The sequence below is a fragment of the Hylaeus anthracinus genome, unplaced genomic scaffold (genome assembly GCF_026225885.1).
Source record: "Hylaeus anthracinus isolate JK02 unplaced genomic scaffold, UHH_iyHylAnth1.0_haploid 12000, whole genome shotgun sequence".
Taxonomy (NCBI): domain Eukaryota; kingdom Metazoa; phylum Arthropoda; class Insecta; order Hymenoptera; family Colletidae; genus Hylaeus; species Hylaeus anthracinus.
In genome coordinates, this window is record NW_026534347.1 from 2,596,055 (window position 1) to 2,615,684 (window position 19,630).

Here is a 19,630-nt window from a genome sequence, read left to right on the forward strand (position 1 = left end):
GGCCTGGCCTAAGACTCCGTGCCCTGGCCTGGCCTGTTGTCGGTTGCGGGTGGTAGGACTCCGTCGACAGGCACGGCCCCACGACAAAACTATGTATTCCGTAGCCACGTGTGCACGCGGGGTAGCTTAGGTCGCCAACGGGTGGCGAACCGTCATTTTTTCACGGACGTGCACCAAGCTGGACCCAGCTGTTCTGGAACGATCGTAAATTTCGAACAGAGCGCACGATCATGACTCTCGTGCACGCGACCTTGCTTATCGTACCCTGAAATGATACCTGTGCATGCGCCACGGATGCTGCGAACTCCTGAACACAGGAAGCTCCTGAACCGTTTCGATGTGGTTCGTCTTCCTTGGCGAGCGAATCGATTTAAGGGCCGAGAGTGGCTAAAAACGCTGGGTTAAAGTTTTTTTTTTTTCGTTTAGACTCTTACGCTTTGCGATAAACGATACCTTTGCCAGAAAATGGAGTACCTACCTGGTACTTTCCCCGCTCGATATGGATCCGAGGTGATTTGTGAGTCAGATAGCGATTAGAATAACGCGATTGAATTGGTACCGAGGTAGCCTCCTTGCTGGCACTTTCGAAAGTGATGACCCCGCGTGCGGCGAAGATGCGTGCAGGCGCTTCCTCCTTGGAAAGCATTTTATACGTATGGAACAACACTAATGCGATGGAGATTAGCTTACCTCGGTTCTCATGAACTATTTTTGAGCTTAATCGTTGCGCTGATCTGCTGTTACGCGCCGTACGTATGTACCTACGCCGGAGCCAGGTTGTAACAGATAATTACACGCAAGGTAGGGGGATAGACGTTCCTGGATCGCTAATGAGCTTCTGGAATATTATCGATGCTCGCGGCGGGAGCATAACTGCTTTTCAACTGAGATTGTAAATTTTCCGTTGTTCACCCGACTCGAAGGAAAAGATACGCGATTGCGCGCAGCAGGAGTATAATGGCGTTTCCATAGATGCTCGAGCAGGGGAGATCGGAAACGTTCGAGCGCGCATGGAGAAGGTATTCAAATAATTATTTCCAAGGAGCTGATGGATGTATAATTCATAAACGTGGAATCGTTTCGCGGTTTCCTTCGGGTCTTAACGCTCGATGGACACCTGTCGGAGGGGTGCCAGAGCGACGGGACCGATGACGTGCGCCTTAACACCGATGCTTATCAGTTCCCACGCGCTCAGGTGTCAGGCATCGAGGGATCTCATTGATAAGGAGAGCTTTCCGAAAGAGGCTCCAGGATTTTGTTCAAAAATAAAATACACATCACGCTTAACTGTACCTGTCTCGATAGCGCCGCGTTTCATTAATGAGAAGGCATCTAAGTATAAAAGTCTAGAGAGGGCTGGCGCACCAATTGGCGAAGAAGATAATACACGATAATCAAACGCAGCTCGTAGGTCGAAGCTCGCTCGCAACGCTCGAGTTGCTTGGGAACTCGGCGCGTTGCGCTGAAAACTTTATGCAACATGATTACACGAACGAGATTTGAATTCGAGAAATATTCGAGCGTCTTAGATAAGAGGCACGATTCTAGGAAACTCGGTTATATGACCGTCGGTAAAATTAAACCGAATGGTCTGTACGTTTTAACACCAGCAATTAACGAATCATACATTTAAATTTGCAGGAAGGAGGAAAACAGGAAGAAACACGTGTTGTGTTGCTGAGAAAAAACAAAATCCTGAAGCCTCTTCAATAGAATCAACCCCTGAAATAAACATCGGTATATTTATTATCGATACTACGGTATCTTTGAAGTAAGACAACAAATCGTTACCTGCAACCAGAAACCACGACGATGACACTTTTAATAAAGTTATTTTTATAATCAAGAAACTGAAAATACTTTGTAGCAAACAACAGTCTGAAGAAAACTATCGCAATGAGCAAGCTTCAGCGAGACCAGAGCTCGGTGCGCATTTCCGCGAGTTTTCAATTTATTCATCGCTGACGGTCACACATCGCGAGTTCCTCGGGTCACAGGTGAAGGATTCGAGAGTCGCTCCTTCACTTCCTCTTCTTCTTTTCCCGTCGCTCGGGCGTTTCTGTTCTCTCCGTGAGGGCAGGGAGGTTCGTTTCGCGCTCGCGTTATTAAAATAGCACTGCCAAACCGCGATTTAATCGCGAGATTAAAAAAAATTACCCGCCAAGTTAATAACACGTGACCGAACGATGAATTTAAAGCGACTGGTAACGTCGACTTTACGACGCCATTTGTTGATGCCTCTCAAATAATGATCCGAATGCACACGCTCGAAACGGGCTTTAAATGCTAGGTTAGGTTTAACACAGGTCATTTTGATCCATTCCTATTTTCACTGTTTATATTACGATCCGCATAAAAATACAAGCATCCAAATTCATTTTTGTCTAAGCCTTCTAATTAATTCGATCAAATCGACTTCATTTATCGAAGCACTGCTTTAATAGAAATTTCATACGAAATCTCGGTAAACCTAGCGTTAATAAAAGTGAATATTTTTCTGAACATAGTTACTGTACCTTCATTGCTCGAATGTGTAATTATTCAACGCTGAAGTTAAGTGGTACGAATAACGAATAGAAATATTCATCGAGTAGCGTTGTTCATTTTTCATACGTTACGTAACAGCTTCGACCATGTGCTTAGATTATCATCAGACGTAAAGAATATTAATTGCCTAATACCGTAGTTTCCTTTTGCTTGTAACGATTGAAAAGCGTTTTATTAGAAGCGACGATTCGTACGAGAAATGAATTCCTACGTTTCAAAACATCCTCGCCGGATAGCCCGTGTGAAAAACGAGTCCTACATGCGCAACGTCGAGTCTCCGTCAATCTAAGAAGATAAGAAATTACAGGAATCGTTGGACGGATGTTCCGTGCCCTTTAGATCGATTCATAGCTCGATCGTAACACCGAGAACGCCTCGTGTGGTTTCTTTATTCATTAGACTTCGGTACAGCTCAGCGGTAATTTTTTATGCGAGGAATTAATGCACGCTCGCCGCGATAAATTATTGAAATTTGCAATTACTTACGTACGTGGGCTCCGCGCCTATTCGCCACCTGAAACACGATAAAATTGTCATAAATGTAATTTCTTGTGAATCTCAAAAATATGAATTTGTAATGCGTAGAAAAGAGTAGAGGTCTATCGGTGAACTCGAAAAAGAATATAGCACAGAGAAAAGTATTGCAATGTCGGAAGTGGCAATGCCCGGGCAGCGTACGGTTCTCAAAGGGTTAATTGGGCATAGTAACTCCTCAGGTGACCAAGCTCCATGGGAGTGGAACGGAGAAAAGCCAGCTTTATGCCACGCATTTAGCCACTGTATCTACATCAGTTGTCTTGGATAATTTATAAATATTTAATGGGGCATCTACGACCCCTCGAGATACCTGAAACGTGTTTTTCGCCAACATTTTTATACGTTTAAAGGAAGAAGGCAGGTTCTAGCGTTTGTGCGTACCTGTTCCGAACCGATTGTGCCCTACTCGGAACCCAGCCTTTATTATACTCTCTGTCTCCAATCGAGCGTGACAAATTATTCCTGCGTCACGTCCGCCTGCGATTTGCAAAAACGTTCACGAGTCGACGGACGGGATTCGTCACTTCTACCACGCTCGATTCGATATTTCAATCGATACTATATTAACGATCTATTTTCAAGCATTTACAAAAACGTTTTCTACTACCTGAAAGTATCCCAGGCCTCCTTTGCAATAAATTCACATAATAACTCGGTGGGTTATCAGAAAATCAACTCCTCACACTGTCCCTCTTCTCCGTTGAGTTTCTACCCATCAAAATCAACGAAACCAGCTACATTCTGACCTACCACCAGCAAAATACTCCAATAACCCAGCTCATTTCTTCAAGAATCGACCTCTCTGGGCTTCCTCTCTCCCCTATCGAATCTACCCCCTGCGGAGACGTCACCCCAAGGAGCATTCAGCTGGACAAAGGCTCGATAAGGACCCAGTGACCTCTCGTCGCCTTTCTCGCCGAATTGGTCCGCGAAATCTGTTATCTGAGATCGGCCAGAGTCCAGATCGAGGATAAAGATACGCTCGTGAAGGGGGGGGCGGCGGAGCAGGGGGGCAGGTCAAAAATTCTCACGGTCACGCGGCGCGGAAGCATCGCGAAAAACATAAAAATAGATGCAGCGTGTAGGCGAGGATAGGAGAGAAGAAAAAAAAAAAAAAAAGAGTATCATCCTTGCGTGTCGGACGGTGGGGCTGAGGTCGCGAGGAGTCGAGGAGCACAGCGCGGTCGAAGGAACGGAGCCCAGGCGCACACGGTGCCGTCGGTGTATAAGTCAGCACTCAGGATATTTCGTCATTTCCTGCTTCTCACGCGATACAATCTAAATTAACTATGTTCGCTTGGCTAGGCCTCCTCCCTCGCAGAGGCTCGCATCTCTCAAGAAAATTTCTTATTTCCTAGCGTGGAGGGCACACGGCCGCCATCAGACAGGGGCCCCTCCACCGGGCGCCCATCGCTGACAGACGCAGAAACTGGCGCGCCAGTTCTCCAGAAACTGGCTCGTTCGAACACCGATAGAGGATAGGCTGAACGAAAATGCGAGAAATCGAATAGAATGCCTACGTATAGAAGAAGAGAAGTACTCAGCAATGTCACGAATTAACGTACGATATACACACCGTACTCCTGTATAGCTTCATTTTTGTTTTCTCACAAAATAAACACTTTTTGCAAAGAATCTGTACAAGAATCTTCTAGATCCAGATCATCTCAGAAATCAATAGAAGGCATCGTAAGAGCGAAAAAGTATCGCGAACGCCGCTCGATCGATCGACGAAGGCAGTAAGTACGATGACACGATGCTGAAAACAACTGGAGGAGAATAATGAGTGCCGAGAGCGATGAAAGTCGCGATAACGAGAGATCGTCGATGACGTGGACAAAAGGGGAACAACGACGGGGACGACGTAGGAGCAGGAAGATCGATCAAAATGGCGACGAGAAGTCGAAGAGGGCGAAGACCCTGGGACGGCTTTCACGAGGAGGCACGCGGGTAATTCCCTTGGAAAATTTAACTTCGACGTTCCAGCGACCGGAAGAGGCTCGCTAAGGCGCTCCACGTGTAGGTGAAAAAGGAATTCTCGGTAAAAACCTCGTCGCCTCGAAACTTTACTCGGTCTGTTCGCCACATCGGGCGTGACGTTTGTGAAACCTCGCGGATTCTAATTCGTCGCGTTTCTCTTCGGGGAGAGGTTGCGTTACGGTTTGAAGGTACGGGCGTCGCAGGAAGTAGGGCGTAAAATGCCATGACCTTTGAACCGTGCGTTGTTTTATTTTTTAACAGGGAAATGGAGTGAGGAAAACTGCGTGGAAACGTGGACTGCGAGAAAGGATAAGGGTGAACGTAAGATAGTGAATAATACAGGGAAATGCAACATATTACTGAATACAAAAATAAAGACAGAAGAGAGCAATTAAACTACAGTTTATAAAGGGTATCTTAAAGTGAAGCATTAATTATAAATATCGTTTGCTACTTCTCCGTCGTGAAAATAATTTTCAAGCATACCATAACTAAATGACACTACTAGGAGTGTCGTTATACTTGCTGATTGGAGTCAAGGGAGCTTTGCATTCCACGAAACGCGGAGTGACGCAACGAAAGTTAACGAAGGAGGTTGTATTTCAAAAGTGGACCACGGATGTTTCATCGAGTCACGATACCGTCTGGGCGGCACTGATTGTGGATCATTTGGCGAAGTCATTTAGCGACGCCAAGTGCATTGCGTCATCGATCGAACCGATCCGTGAGATACACATCGTTGGCCATGCTTTGTAGCACGTCACGCTTGTAATTCCACTCTTATTCCGTTAACGTAATCCCTACGTGCGAACGAAATGGCAAATTTACTTCAGTTAAATTAATGTTAATTGCGTACGTGTTCAATCGGGTAACAAGGAGTTTAAATAGCATGAAATTGATCGTTAAACCGGGAAAATATTGGGGAGGAAAGCCCGACGATGATCTTGTTTACAAGATTGCTACTTCCATGAATTATTTCGTTGTACAGGGTGTTCTATATATGCGGGTGTGAAGTCAGAGGTGCATCGAATCGAGATAAAATTTAATTTATATCCTAAAGTTCCAAAGCAGCTTTCGGAAAACCATTTGTAAATAATATACCAGAGTCGCGTTAACAATCTTGTAAGTATTGACTTTCTATAATCTACACTTAAAGAGATGGCCAGATTTTACAAGACACCTTGTACGTATCCAATCTTTAATAGAAACAGAAATAAAAACATGAATCCTCGAGGTATCTCCACGAAACAAGAATCACATTATACATTCTGCTTCAGGCTTAATTAAAGAGTCTTAATAACCCATACCAGTTGTACAATCACTTTACGACTTACTAAATTCTGACGAGATTAGAATTTAATTATAGTTTCAGGATGGATTCCGCGATGGATGCTCCAGGCTTAATTATTTCCCGATTATAGAGCCTGACTATACGATAATTTATTTGGAATATACGCTAGAAAATTCCAAGCAGTGTCAAAAGAAGGTGAAGAGTTATCGTCGTTGAGCCCCCAGAAATTTGGCGGACGTCTGACCAGTGATGGACCGTATCACTGACTCCGAGCGATGCTGGAAACCATCCACCGATCATTCGTCGAAACCAGTTTTATTCACGCGATGGATAACAAATTATATAGATTTAATTATACAGATTTATGTATTAATCTACTATCAACTTTCATGCGATTAAATAGTTACATTTTCATTTGTTGTTGAATCTCCAGGATTCCTTTTCTATGTACCAAGTCTTTCTTAAACCCAAGACTGAACCTCCCCAGGAACTACCGTGATAGATTCACCCCTATCAATAGAATCCTTATGTCTTCAACATCCACGGTCGATTTCTCACCGCCAAGAATCACCCTTTTGGCTATCCCAACCACCCAAACCAGGGTTAAACCTCATCGATCGCGACAAGGATCTTCCACGTGCACGAAGATCGCTTTTGCGGTTGATTCGATAGGAACGGCGGTTCCAATGCAGCCCGTGGAAAGAAGGAACGCGGCTTGCACGATCAAATCGCGATTTCCTTAAGTATTTAAGATCAGGAAGTACCAGGCGAACTTCAAAGAACCTGCGAGGCGAACAGAGGAAAGGAGATGATATCGTGGCGCGCGGAAATGTTATGGCGTGCAAGGAACACGCGAAGAAGGTGTAAATGACCACGGACGAGCAAATGCACGAAGAAAACCACCCGATACGCTTGTTCTTCCGCAACAGGGGTGGGGACGGTCCTCTTTTTTACGCATGAATGCGTCCAGACGCAATCCTACTTTCTCCATAGGAACGAATTCAACGGGCCTATGGGGAACTGATGAGATCCTCATAGATCATGTTGTAACTCTGCTTGTAGAGAGATTGAAATCGAGGGACGGGGTGAAGTAAGGTCTCGAAGAAAGGAGGAAAGAAAAAGCTAGGATTGCCTTAATAAAAACTCCTCTCACCCATTTTCTAGGTAACGTCGCGACTAACGTGTTAATTTCAATTTTACTAGCAAGAACTGAACAGTCTTGGTCACTACAAGCAGTCGCTAGCCAAGAGATTAATCCACCCTATCACCAGCAGTCATTGGATCGATCCCATCGCTACGTCTCTCATAGTGGATGACGGAGTTTACCGTCTGCCAGGGACGACAAGAAGCGAGACCGCGAACGGTATTCCCAATTGTCATTCGACGCGTAGACATATTAGGGAAATGAATCGCTCGACTGTGCCTTATCAACATCGGATTCGTGCAAGGAATATAGCCGACTCCTTTTTACAGTTCGTTTGATTATCTTCCGATCGTGAATCTATTACGGTGGAATACAATGCCAGCGTACTAGACACGCCGCGTTAACGGACAATGTCGGAATACGTTGTCTTCGGTAACGTTCATAGAAAAATTCGCGCGAGGGAGTCATTCCAACGAAGCGTGCCCGACTCGCGGCTGACTTCTGTCACGAAACCCACGTTCTTCGGCGTTTCGACGCGTAACAAAGGCATTTAATTTACTTAATCAGAGATAAGCGCATTTGTACAGAATGCGGAACACGAATCAGAGCTCGAAGTTTCAACCAAAACAGTACTCCTCTTCGAAAGATATTTGCAGCGTTGTTATATGTATGTAACACTTTATTAGTTTCTTCAAATATTCATTCAACTCATGAATCTGTACTAGGACCAACTACCATCTTCTTCGTATTGCATACATCGTTCGCGTATTATAACGAGTCCGACGAGTCCTACGATTCCGTTTCACGACGTACACACGACCAAGCAAACGAGAAAGCATGCATACTCGCCGTTCCGCGCGTTACGACGCTCGGAAACGCTGTGGGATCCTCGCCACGAAGTTCGAGGCGGTTTTGATGAAGACATCAATGCGAATTTTTTTAGAAGCCTTATCCAAGACAATGGAGAATGAGGCTCCCGATAGTCCGACAACAACGGGACTCGAGCAGTAGCGGATTATTCCGCGACGCCGAACCATGAAACAACGCTCTTGGAGTAGGTCTCAGACTCTCCAATGGGACTTCCAGCCGTATTCGAATGCGATCAATATATGGGAAAATGCGGGAGGAAAACAGAGGTTGTTGCTGAAAATTTCTGTAATGTAGTTTTTTCGGGACTAGGCTGTTTGATATGCTTCTTTTATGGATTGATGCATTATCGAATGGTTGCTAAAGGGTAGATACTCCTAATTTATATCATCTCTAAATGAATGCTAAAGGGCACACCTCCAACACCTCCTAACTTCTATGATCTTTAACTGTTTGACGTTTGAAGCACTGAAAAGGCCAATAAATTCTGGAGAAACTGGAATGGAGTAACTTCCCCGAGCGTTGAAAATGATTCGTTACCCAACAACTGCCATTTACGTCTCAGGTGGCTGGTAGGTTCATCGATAAAGGTAATCCGGCAACTTTGTCTTAGCCAGATGCTGCGATTGATTCCTATATAAAGGAATACTTCTTATTAAAAGAGTTTGCGCGGGCAGTCGTTTACCGAGAAAGTTTCGACCTATTGCAGAGACGCGATTAGAGTTTTAAAGGGAACGAGGAGAACTTTCATTAATAACGTTGCTAACGTCACGAAAACATATATGCGCGGTACATCAATGCTACTCGAATACTCCACGACTCGTTCGTGAAAAATGTCTAATTTATCAAGATTGCTTACAACTCTAAAGACCTGTCAAGAGTTTCCATGCTGCGAGGTTTGAAATTCATCGAAAATATGGCTTGGAAGTGAAGATTCCATGCGTCGAACGTTAGAAGCTTCCGACGTCTGAACTTTTACACGGGAGAATCAGCATTTGAGCGGGAAGGGGGAGACGACGATGTCTGTTTATGCTAAATTTCGATTCGTTGCTAAGAATATTGATTTCTCTAACTGTTTAGGTGTTTTTAAGCGCAGAAATAGGTATCCTCAGAATGCGGAGAAAACATTTGATCGTACTTGAAATTGGAGTACACGACATACTCCCCAAAAAATATAATCAGAGTAGACCTAACGTAAATTACGAAAACAATGTCGAAACAAAGGGTGAATCGGTATCTGACGATGACACCTGACGAGGTAGTCGAGGTCCCTGGACATTTTGTCGTGGCTAGAACAGCGATTAGAAAATGTCCTCTCCCGTTCGGACTTGCCGTCGGTTCTGTCCTCTGGTTCGCAACACACGGCGGATGGGGCACGTATATACAGCCAGGCTCGGTGCAATCGGCCGTGCCTGGTGGCGTTTCTAACAAATTAACGGCCGATATCTCCGTCTGGTGCCCTGCTCCTACCTTCGTGGCTCCACCTCCGCGCCGGGTCCGTCGTGGCTTCGCTTAGCGGAGGCGCATCCAGCCGCCAAGGCGGCCGGGGAGAGATCATTTTTGCCACGTATTTGCAAACTGAATAATAAATACGCAGATATACGCGAAGAAGGCCGCGTTCCGCCTTCACGCAGCTCGCGCTACGCGCGGATTGGTCGCACCGGCCGCGAGGGGACGGCGATATTCATTCGCCCGTTCTCTCTCCGCCGACTCTCGTGGACCTACTTTGTACACGCACACGCGCAGCTCTACTCACGCTGCACGTGCACGCGAGGAGCGTGCACGCTAGAGGGGAGGCAGCGTGCGCGCGAGAATGCACGCCACTCGCTGTACCATATCCCTCTCTCGCGGATACTCTCTCTTATCCCTCCTCGCCTTCTTATCCTCCGCCAGGGGACACCTGTCTTTTTTCCGCGCGTTTTTCTTCTCTCCTTCTCTCTTTCCCTCTACTCACCCTTTCTCATATTCTCTCTCCGCTCCATCGCTGCCTCAGCGTCCCTCTCCAGCGTTTAATCCGCCGCACCTTCCGCGAGATCTCCGTCCTCGTTCCTCTTCCAGGGACTTAGGCTCCCAGGTACCTCGTTTCGAGGAGAGAGATTTTCTATACCTGCGTACCGTGTACGCCGCGACGCCGTCCTTGTTCAGAGGGACGCTGGCTCCTTCTCTGCCTCCAGAGGCTAGAGCCACCGATCGACGACGAGCGCACCGTCTGTGCGACTACACTCGCGCAGCCTCGAACTCGCGGCTGCTTTGCCGCGCCACCGACTGGATCGCGGCTCTCTTGTCCTTGCCGTTTGCGATGTACACCGGCTACCGTCGCTTTCCTAAATCCTGAAGACGATGCGAAATCGCACAACGTTTGAAATTTCGATCGGGTGTTGGTACCAAGTGAAACTTACGAGTGTGAGTAGGCTCCTTTGGCTAGGTTACTTGGACGTTTCGATAGAATTGCGGGTGATTTCTTGAAATTAATCGAGAAATATGTGAAAATTGCTCTTTGACTCCGAAACGTATTCTCTAATATTTTTTGATAATCTTTCTTTCAAAATGCATTTGTCACGATGGGCGATTATAACGTCTGACCTAGTACACCTCCGCGAAAGGTGTTTCCTCCTCCGCAGAATACGACTTCCAAGTTCTCGATGAATCAATCTCTCGAGTCTTTTTTTAGAATCTAATCAAAGCTTCTACAGTAGTACCTTACATCGATACTTTGATAGTTAAAGGACGCAGGCATTTAATTGCGGGATGATTAAATTGTCCATTTTTTTATCTCCTTTATACTGTTCCCTTTCAGACCATCAATTTGAGTCATTCGTTCGTCACCTCTCGCGGATCAAGGAGGCTCCACCGCGATTCGCACACGCGACTGTTCGAATATTATTAGAATACAGTAGAACAGAAATGCACAACATAGGGCTCAAACGATTTAACGTGGCCCGTATCCTGATATGAATAGAAACAGAGAACTATGTTGACTCTGGCGTGACTAAAGCCAGGTCACCTGATACCCCCTAACTTTAGAACGCAATCTTGCACGGTGGTGAAACTGTTAACGTTGGCAACGAGGTGATCGTCTCGGAAGCAGTGGACAAAGGAAGCTTCAACTTCTTTCCATTAATCGTAGATTCAAGTAATAGTATCAATAATCCAAACACTCCATGTATCACAACAATATATTTAAAATTTCAAATGTTTATCCTGTTATTCGAGCACAATTTTGCCCATATCTGCTCCAAAGGGAACACATTTGATCGCGAAAGGTGTTGAAACAAAGTTCACCAGCTCGTGAATGGATTCGCCTTGGAAGAGCCGTGTTTATTGGAAATTTTTCAAGTAAACGGAATTGACTTGTCAGTTGTCGCGAGATAAATCACCTAGCGGTATGTTGATTTCGTCGATAAGCGTTTTCTCCGCGCGGCCGGGCGTGAGTAATCGTTTTTTCCAGGATGCTCATTTTCGCGGGATACCTAGGTGCTGCTTCGTAGCGGGCACTGATGTCGCCTCGCTTTTATCACGGTCCGTCTGAGGCGTATAAATATTTATATCCATAGACGGACATTAGTCGCTTCCTAACGCATTAACGAGCACAACGCACTTACGCTGTTTCGTGCGCGTACGAGCAGGCGAACGAAGGCCGACCGAGCATCATGTTTTTCTCGGTTTACTTTACGGTTCTTTGAATGTCGTTCTTCTTCCGTTTATTGTTGCGTTTCGTCCCTGCGCGTCGACCCGCTTCGCGCATACCATTTTCAAGGCATTGGTATCCCGTAGACGAGCCTCTAACGCTGCCAAGGTCCGAGCTCTTCTTAAATTAATTTATTTTAAATTGTCAACGTTGCTTCTCTATCAATCTTCGATTCACTTTAATTTCCTCTCCCTCCCTCATGTAGGATCGTGTACGAAGTCTTTAAACGAAACTGACGTAGGGCCCCCCTCGAGTGTTTACATATCGATAGTAATCTTAAATCAAAAGGTGATTTAATAATAACCAGCACGATAAAACGTTAATTACTGTTAAATACCCGAGGTGGGTTCCAAGCGAGAGGGGCTGAGACCTCGTTTCCAATTAAAGACATCACACACGAACACAAACACTTCTGCGCACGTATATCATTGCCCTCGCGTACTAACGATGAAGGAAGAGCTACCTTCCCTGAACAATCATAATAACACTTGGGGAACCTTTCCCACGTGAAACACACAAAAGGATTGCACCGTTAACTTTTGATACATGCATCTTCTGCCATGTTGTTTGTAGAATTCGCCTGACGATAGCCAGGCCACTTGCACTTTTATTCGAAACGATTTTCAATCATCTTCTCCGATTTAAGAGTAACCGTTCTATAGGATTTTCTTTTCCGTAAATATCTCGCCACGCGTGTACCGATTTTAATTATTACAGATCCGAAGGATGCAATCCTCGTCGATAAATTGCTCGTCGTTAAGACTCGAATTGTTTATCTGTACTTATTTCGATTGTCCCCGTCGAGCGTTCTGAGCGAATGGCAAGGAGAGCCCAGGCTGAAAAGGAAGACGACAACCGAAGAATAGAAGACGTCGCCTGTCCCTTGACGGAAAGGTTCCGCTTCACTCGAGCCGCGGAGGGCTGAAAAACGTATCGCCGTTTCCGCGACACCGGCTTTAATTGAATTATAATTCCCCGCCGCTTGTCAGGCCTGTCGTGTTTCCCGATAATTAACGCGCCGGGCTCGTTCTTACTTTCGTGGATGTAAAGTTACCCGTAGCGAAGCGTACAGCGTTAACGAAGCGTCAAAGCGAGCCAGATGGGTTAACGCAAGAAACGGGTGGAATGTATAAAGCGTCATAATTACCCAGTGATCTTGGTCGGGTAGCCAGAGATCGATGGAGGTTGCAGAAGACGAGGGTGAGAGAGATTGATATTTATTAGATTTCTCAGCTATTTATTATGCATAATTGAATTTGGTACAGAATCTCTGAGCATCTCTAAGTTGAACGAATATCCGAAGAAAAAAGTAAAGGGTTATTTTTGAGCGACGTTTAGCACTGGAACCTTGATATTAGAAGAGACCTAACTCAATTAAATGGCCCCAGTAAAGGTCGCTCCTCGTTTCGAATTTGATCGAGGAGGAAATCGTAATTCGCGTCTCATTGTCACGTCGTTCCTCCTTTCCGCGATATTGGCGAGGCAGCACCGGGTCGTATATTGCAAGCCGAGACGGTACAACGTCTATAATCTCCAGGACTTTTATTCTTTTTTATCGCGCGCTTGTGATGACACCCACGTGGCCTCCTAGAGTCGCTTCGCGCGAATCGCATAAAAGCCACCACCGATCTATACGGACGCGAACCTTTCTCCTCCCGTGTGTGTTAATCAATCTGCTTCCTACGCTTTCAATTATGTAACACGGCATTACGGAGCCCCGAGGAAATTCAAAAAGGACAATCTCCTGCCTTGGTGCGCGGCGCGAGGCTTTTAGATCACCTTTGTATCGAACGGCTCTTATTCCACAGAAATTTACGTACTTGATTTGTGGCCAAGGGGGGCATGAAAACGTCTCGTGGTCCTGCCGATTTATTTGCATTAGGTTATTACGTGAAAGCTATTTAAGGTGTTTTAATGTATGATACATAGCAATCAGAGGAAACATCGTCGAATCGTTAGAAGCTTCTCGTTTGGAGCGACCCAATTGAGATTGACCTGTTTCGGGAACACGCTCCAATCCGAGCTATCGCTACACTGAACTCTGTGCTCATCTCTGACCGTCACTATCGCGTGATAATCAGCGTATACATACTCTCTATCAATAAAACATGTTTTTTTAAAAGTATCAGTATTCGATATCCAAACTATTGCATAGAGTCAGTGTACAATACCCACCTGATGGAGAGATGACGAACGTAGCACACCTTTCGGCACAGTCTAGACCTCTCCCAAACTTCTTCCAATTTCGCCCTGCAACGTCCTCGCTCGACTGATAGGTAATATTTACAATTACCAGGATCGTTACGTACACCCACTGCGGGACGCTGCGTGTGTACAGCTCGAAGGAAAGTTTAGCCGCCGCCACTGGGCCGAATCGGTTGTTCGGGCTGGATCGACTCGAGTCGAGTACGGTCGATGGGAGTCGAGTGCCGTCGAGTCGAGTCGAGTCGCAAGTCACCTCCGCTCACCTCACGGCGCGCTCGACTTCAGTCAGCGCTCGAGTCGTGCACCACGGAACACGCGATAGTCAGCCGCGCCGGCTGCCGCGACCGAGTTGGACACACGCGCCCGACCAACGCCGATATCTCGTGAATCAGCGCCCTGTTCACTTCGTCCTTCTCGTATTGCTACGTTTTTAAGACATCCAGCGCAGAAATACGCCAAGAGATACTCTCCGAAACCGAAGACAGTTTGTTGACAGTGGAGAAGGATCGGAGTCAGCGGTCGAGGCACATTCGTGAGAATCGAACGATACGCTCGAATTCCGTGACAACCGGCTAGATCGACGCTCTAAATCCCAGATTGCTGTTGTATTATGTCACACCCCCACGCGGGCGACGGCCGCCGGCGCGACGGTGAACCGAGCCAACGTCGTCGTTTGACATTTCCACGAGCGCGAAGCGGTTGACGCGGACCTGTTGGCGGTCGTGCGCGTGGATCCTCAGTGTTTACGTGCCAGTGACTTTACAACGACCGAATATCGTTGGGTCGTATCGACCACCGCCCACGAGTTCCCGTCCAGGGCCGAGAAACAGTGGAGTGCCGATCTGACAATTTTATCGCGACCGACACCGATACGATACATAGGGCCCTAGTGCTTTTTATCGCGGGGATCGAACCGTAGAGCGATCGAGAAATCGTTGGTATGACCGAGCCCTTGCGTTGCGATCGTCGCCGGTGACGAACGCGCCCGAGGACCGCGGGGGCTGCGTCGCGCGCCCACGGGACCACCTCTAAGGTACGGTGACTTATCTTGGTGACGTTCTGGGAAGATTGTCCTCTGGTGTACGCGCCGGCTGTCTTATTACCAGATCGATTCGCGGAACCGTGCTGGATCGCTGATGTTCGATAGTTGGCGGTTGATGTTGGTCGGTGTTTGTTTGGAGCGAGGAAGGTGTTCGAGAGATCTGTGAAGCATCGTGGGGATCGACGAGGATCTAGACAGCTTTGGATCGCTGTAGGAGGTCAGAGATTGAGCAAGGAGCACGTTTGGCGCGCATTCGTTGGTAAGTTTTAGTTTGACGGGGTTTGAGTAAAATGTTGTTTGTTATTGGCTGAGTGTTTTGGAGGAAGTAGTGGAGTCAGACGAAATGAAACATCAAGTAACATGTTTCTTCGTTATAAAACGATTTAGTTAGGAAAGATAACATGAAAGTCAGTGTCAATAACTTAGTCTCTTTTGAATCTTTTCCAAGAGCGAATACAGTACGATACAATACAATACAGGACCAATACAGGCTATTCCAAGAGAAATGCCACACTAGCATTATAGATTTATTCGTGCCTCGTTGAATAGAAATTCGAATTTAGCTTGCGGAATGAAATGTTTCACTATGACGAAGCACAAGTTCGCTCCATCAAATAACCGCCGCGGAACGGTCGCTACAAGTTAATCTTGCTCGTTATCGATTACAGTATAAATCGATTATCGTAACGACGATTAACGGAAATGTTAATCTCGGGAATGTCTATTATCGAGGAGACCGATCGCCGCCAGTCGTTACGACCGAGCTAGCGTGGATTCGCGTTGGAGACCTAGCTTTCCGCGCGCGGAAATCCGATCGACACGCGACCAGCGGGTTGTCCCGCATCGACGCGCGCCGTCGACTAGATTTTCGAGGTTACATTCGATCGCTCGTGACTCCGGGCTATGAAATCGGTAATGAGCTGTAAATCTCCGGGACATAGCACAGAGTTAACCGCGCGTGAGTCACACCCAGAGATGGGCAAAGTTTTCTTTGAGCAATAGGCGACGAATAAGAACACCGTGCAACGATTTATGCATTGGGACCAAGAGTTTTTCCAGAGGGCCATTAAGATCTTCACTTTTAACATTAAATTTTTTTTTTAAACTTTGATATGCAGTTCTTGTTTGCGGTAATTATCTGTTTCGCGCATTTTTCCATTTACTTGAGAAAAGTGTGTTTAAAAGCGTCTTCCAGAAATTAACTGTATTAAGTTTCCGCGTATTTCCACGGACAACTGTTCCCAACATTTCTTTCCACGGTTAAAATTCAGCTTTACGTCTTGTTCGAAATTTTTAACTAGAATTTTGCTGGGAAGCGAGGGCACCGACGATACCGTCGATACGTACGCCACCATCCGAGCCAGTGTTCTTTTTCCTTACGGTAGGAAATCGAAGGAAAGGATAATAAGCGAGAAATACACTCTCTCTTAGCCGGCGGCCGGTTTCGTCGTTCCGCCGCCGCGCGTGGGTGGACGCGAGAGAGAATGAGACGCGGGGGGGAAAGAGAGAGGGCGAGGAAACGAGGCAGCGCGCGCGGTCCGAGTCGATTTTTCGAAAATCCACCGTGAAACCTTCGTTAACGGCGATCCGAGCCTCGATAACCGAGTTCGTGAGCCGATCGATCGCGCGCGAGATATCGCCGCCGATTCCGATCGGGCCGTGCCATGCCGCGTGTCGAAAATCGAACCGCGAACGCGTCCGGAAGAAAGTCTTCCCCGATTTCTAAGCAGCCACAGTATCAAATTTTTTTTTTTTTTTTGAGTATAAACAAACAAGAGAATTTTTGGGAGCGTCAGTGAGCGAGAGTTCCGAATGTTAGAGAATCTCTGAAGTGTTCCTGTGCATTTTTCAACTCGATTCATTCTGTCGCTCTTCGAATTCAACAGTCGACTAATAACAAACAACAACTTCCGCTGCGTAGAACTCGAGACCCGCGTCATTGGCCAACAATTAGCAAACAATCAACGTTGGTTTTTCCTCCAAAAGTGCGTTGACCAGGCTCGGTCGCTAGCATGGCTACAAGTCTGCGTACTTCTGAATTTTACCAGCGCATAATAAATTCAGGCTTGCGACATCGAGACGTGCATTCCTCATATTAATCGAACGACCTCGTAGTACGTTGCTGTAACAGTCTACTCCGATCGTTCCCAACCACTGTACCGATACGATGAACTTATATCTTTTCAAACAGATTACAATAATAGTTTCATTATTCCCTCATTTTTCACTTATTTTTCACTCGTCGTAGTCGATTGACTCAATGTTACCCTTATCAGAATTCGTCTTTCCTCGATAAAAATGAAAAATTAAAAGCTTCTATGAAACCTACACGATTTATAACCATACACAACATTTCCCACACTTCTACCTCTTACTTTCTTATCCACGACCACTACTACGACACCTCAGAAACATAAATAAACTAGGTACAGGCTTTTCCAACCTTCTCCTCCTTCTCCAACGCATAAATAACGCGAGATAATTTCTTTTCTGCCGTCTGAACTAAAATTAATACCATACACGGGTAAAGCGTGCGCATAGCGTATTCTTTGTCGATGATTTAGATGTGGTAACCCTATCCGCGAGTGACGGAAGCGAAAGCGTCTAAGTAAGCCGCATTGAACGCGTCCCGTCATGAGATTGAGAGGTACGGGATCAATAGCGCGATAACGAGACCGTGGATCATCGAAAATCAGGAAGAAAATAGCGTTGCGCGGATCGTTTTCCACCGAACGTAACGTGAAACTTGGTTTAGTCTGTATCAGACTTATAGCGGTGATAAAGTCGGAACCGAACCGGCGCACGCGTCGCGCGAATAAATCGGGGATCTATACGGGGTGTGGCGAATATCGTGACGTAACGCGAGCAACGGGGCGATCCTTCTCGATGAATCGAATTGAAATTGAAGAATGAATTTATATTTGGCACGGGAGGCTTTGATGTCGAGCGAGACGACTGCGAGGACTTACGAGACGCTAATGGGAATCGTGTATCGGCTTAGGAAGTATATGAGATTTCGTATCGAGATACAAATCAGCATAAATTCTTTTTTTATGTAACCTAGTTTCAAAAATGTGCCTTCGTTGGTTGCTATTTATCGATTTCTATTTTTCAAATCCACGAAGCTACGAACCGAACTTATTTTTCTTTTCAAGTGGAAAGTGACGGTCAGCGTCAGACCTAGTGAATTCGTATTAAAGAATGGATCGTGTGGTAGCAGTTTTCGTTTTGACGTACAACAACGTGTTGTGCTACCGATATCAATGAAACACAGAGTGATAAGATTGATTCGATCTCGAAGTCGATGTCTGCAACGTAATTGCACTTTAGCAAAATCAAGTTTACAGTTTTATAGTTTCCTTTATGGTTCGTGTGCATCCTGTTTGAGAAAAACTGAGGACACTCGAATAGTGTCATGGAAAAAGAAAGTTCAGCGGTAGATCCCTTTGTGAGAAAATAATCAAAAATATGTCGATGTATTCGGATAAAGATAACGATGACACCTTCGAAAGTAATTATTTACTGGAATCTGATAAAGAGGTAATCTCTGATAATAACAAAGATATGCTCACTTAGACCAAGTGATATACTCGACGGTGAGAGCGTGCGTCACCTTTTGTCATAATATACAGATCGTGAATATAACAAAGTTATAAATTTCAGAGATTGACACAAAGAGTTCTGTCCTGAAATTACGAAAATTCTATAAACATAGATGTACGAAGTTCTCCAATTTTGGAAGCAGCTACGACCTTTGGCAGACAGTTTGCTCGGTTGTGTTCCCCTTAGAAGGTTTCTGCCTCAGAAAACGAAGACACACGTACGCGTCGCGAGGTCTCAATTGCGGCGAAGGCATAACGCAATAACAATCATAATGCCAGATCGATACGCGATATTCGTTGGATCGCGCGTTGTATGTCATTACAAGGATGAAGGCACGAAAGACACACGGAATGCCTGCGGAGTCGCGTAACGATGTCGCGTTGAAAAAGTTCTGCTTAAATTATCGGTTTGGCGGTGAGCGAGCGTGCCGCTCGTTTCTTCGTTTTCGTTTCGTTTCCACGCGACGACGACGAACCGTGTTCGACGATTTTCGCGAGGGCGATAACGCATCTTCCATCTCGCGGGTGCCTGGTCTCGCGTGGAGAGCAAATAATACGCAAACGGCGTAATGAGCGTACAATTACCAGCGCGAGATTGTTCGATATACCGTGCTAGTAAAATCTGGAAATTGTAAATCAACGTTGCCCGTGGCTAAGGCGACTTTCTAATGCGGCCGAGACTGCCGTTTCGTTTCCCCTGGTTCGACGTTTTTGGGAACAACGTAAC

The 19,630-nt window shown here is 46.0% G+C and overlaps 2 protein-coding genes across 4 annotated transcripts in view; one reads left to right on the forward strand and one right to left on the reverse strand.

Moving 5' to 3' along the window:
- Positions 1 to 1,316: 1,316 nt before the first annotated feature.
- The window catches only part of LOC128890001 (out at first protein), a 61,008-nt gene continuing 42,694 nt past the window's right edge, over positions 1,317 to 19,630 (reverse strand). The window contains exon 4 of the mRNA XM_054148128.1: positions 1,317 to 3,061. Coding sequence (XP_054004103.1) covers positions 3,051 to 3,061 — 11 coding nt within the window. The 3' untranslated portion in view covers positions 1,317 to 3,050. The remainder of the gene's footprint in view (positions 3,062 to 19,630) is intronic.
- The window catches only part of LOC128889981 (putative transcription factor SOX-15), a 43,385-nt gene continuing 38,303 nt past the window's right edge, over positions 14,549 to 19,630 (forward strand). For all 3 annotated transcript variants that reach the window (XR_008460531.1, XR_008460532.1, XM_054148087.1), the window contains exon 1: positions 14,549 to 15,560. The gene's annotated coding sequence lies outside the window, so the exon portion shown is untranslated. The remainder of the gene's footprint in view (positions 15,561 to 19,630) is intronic.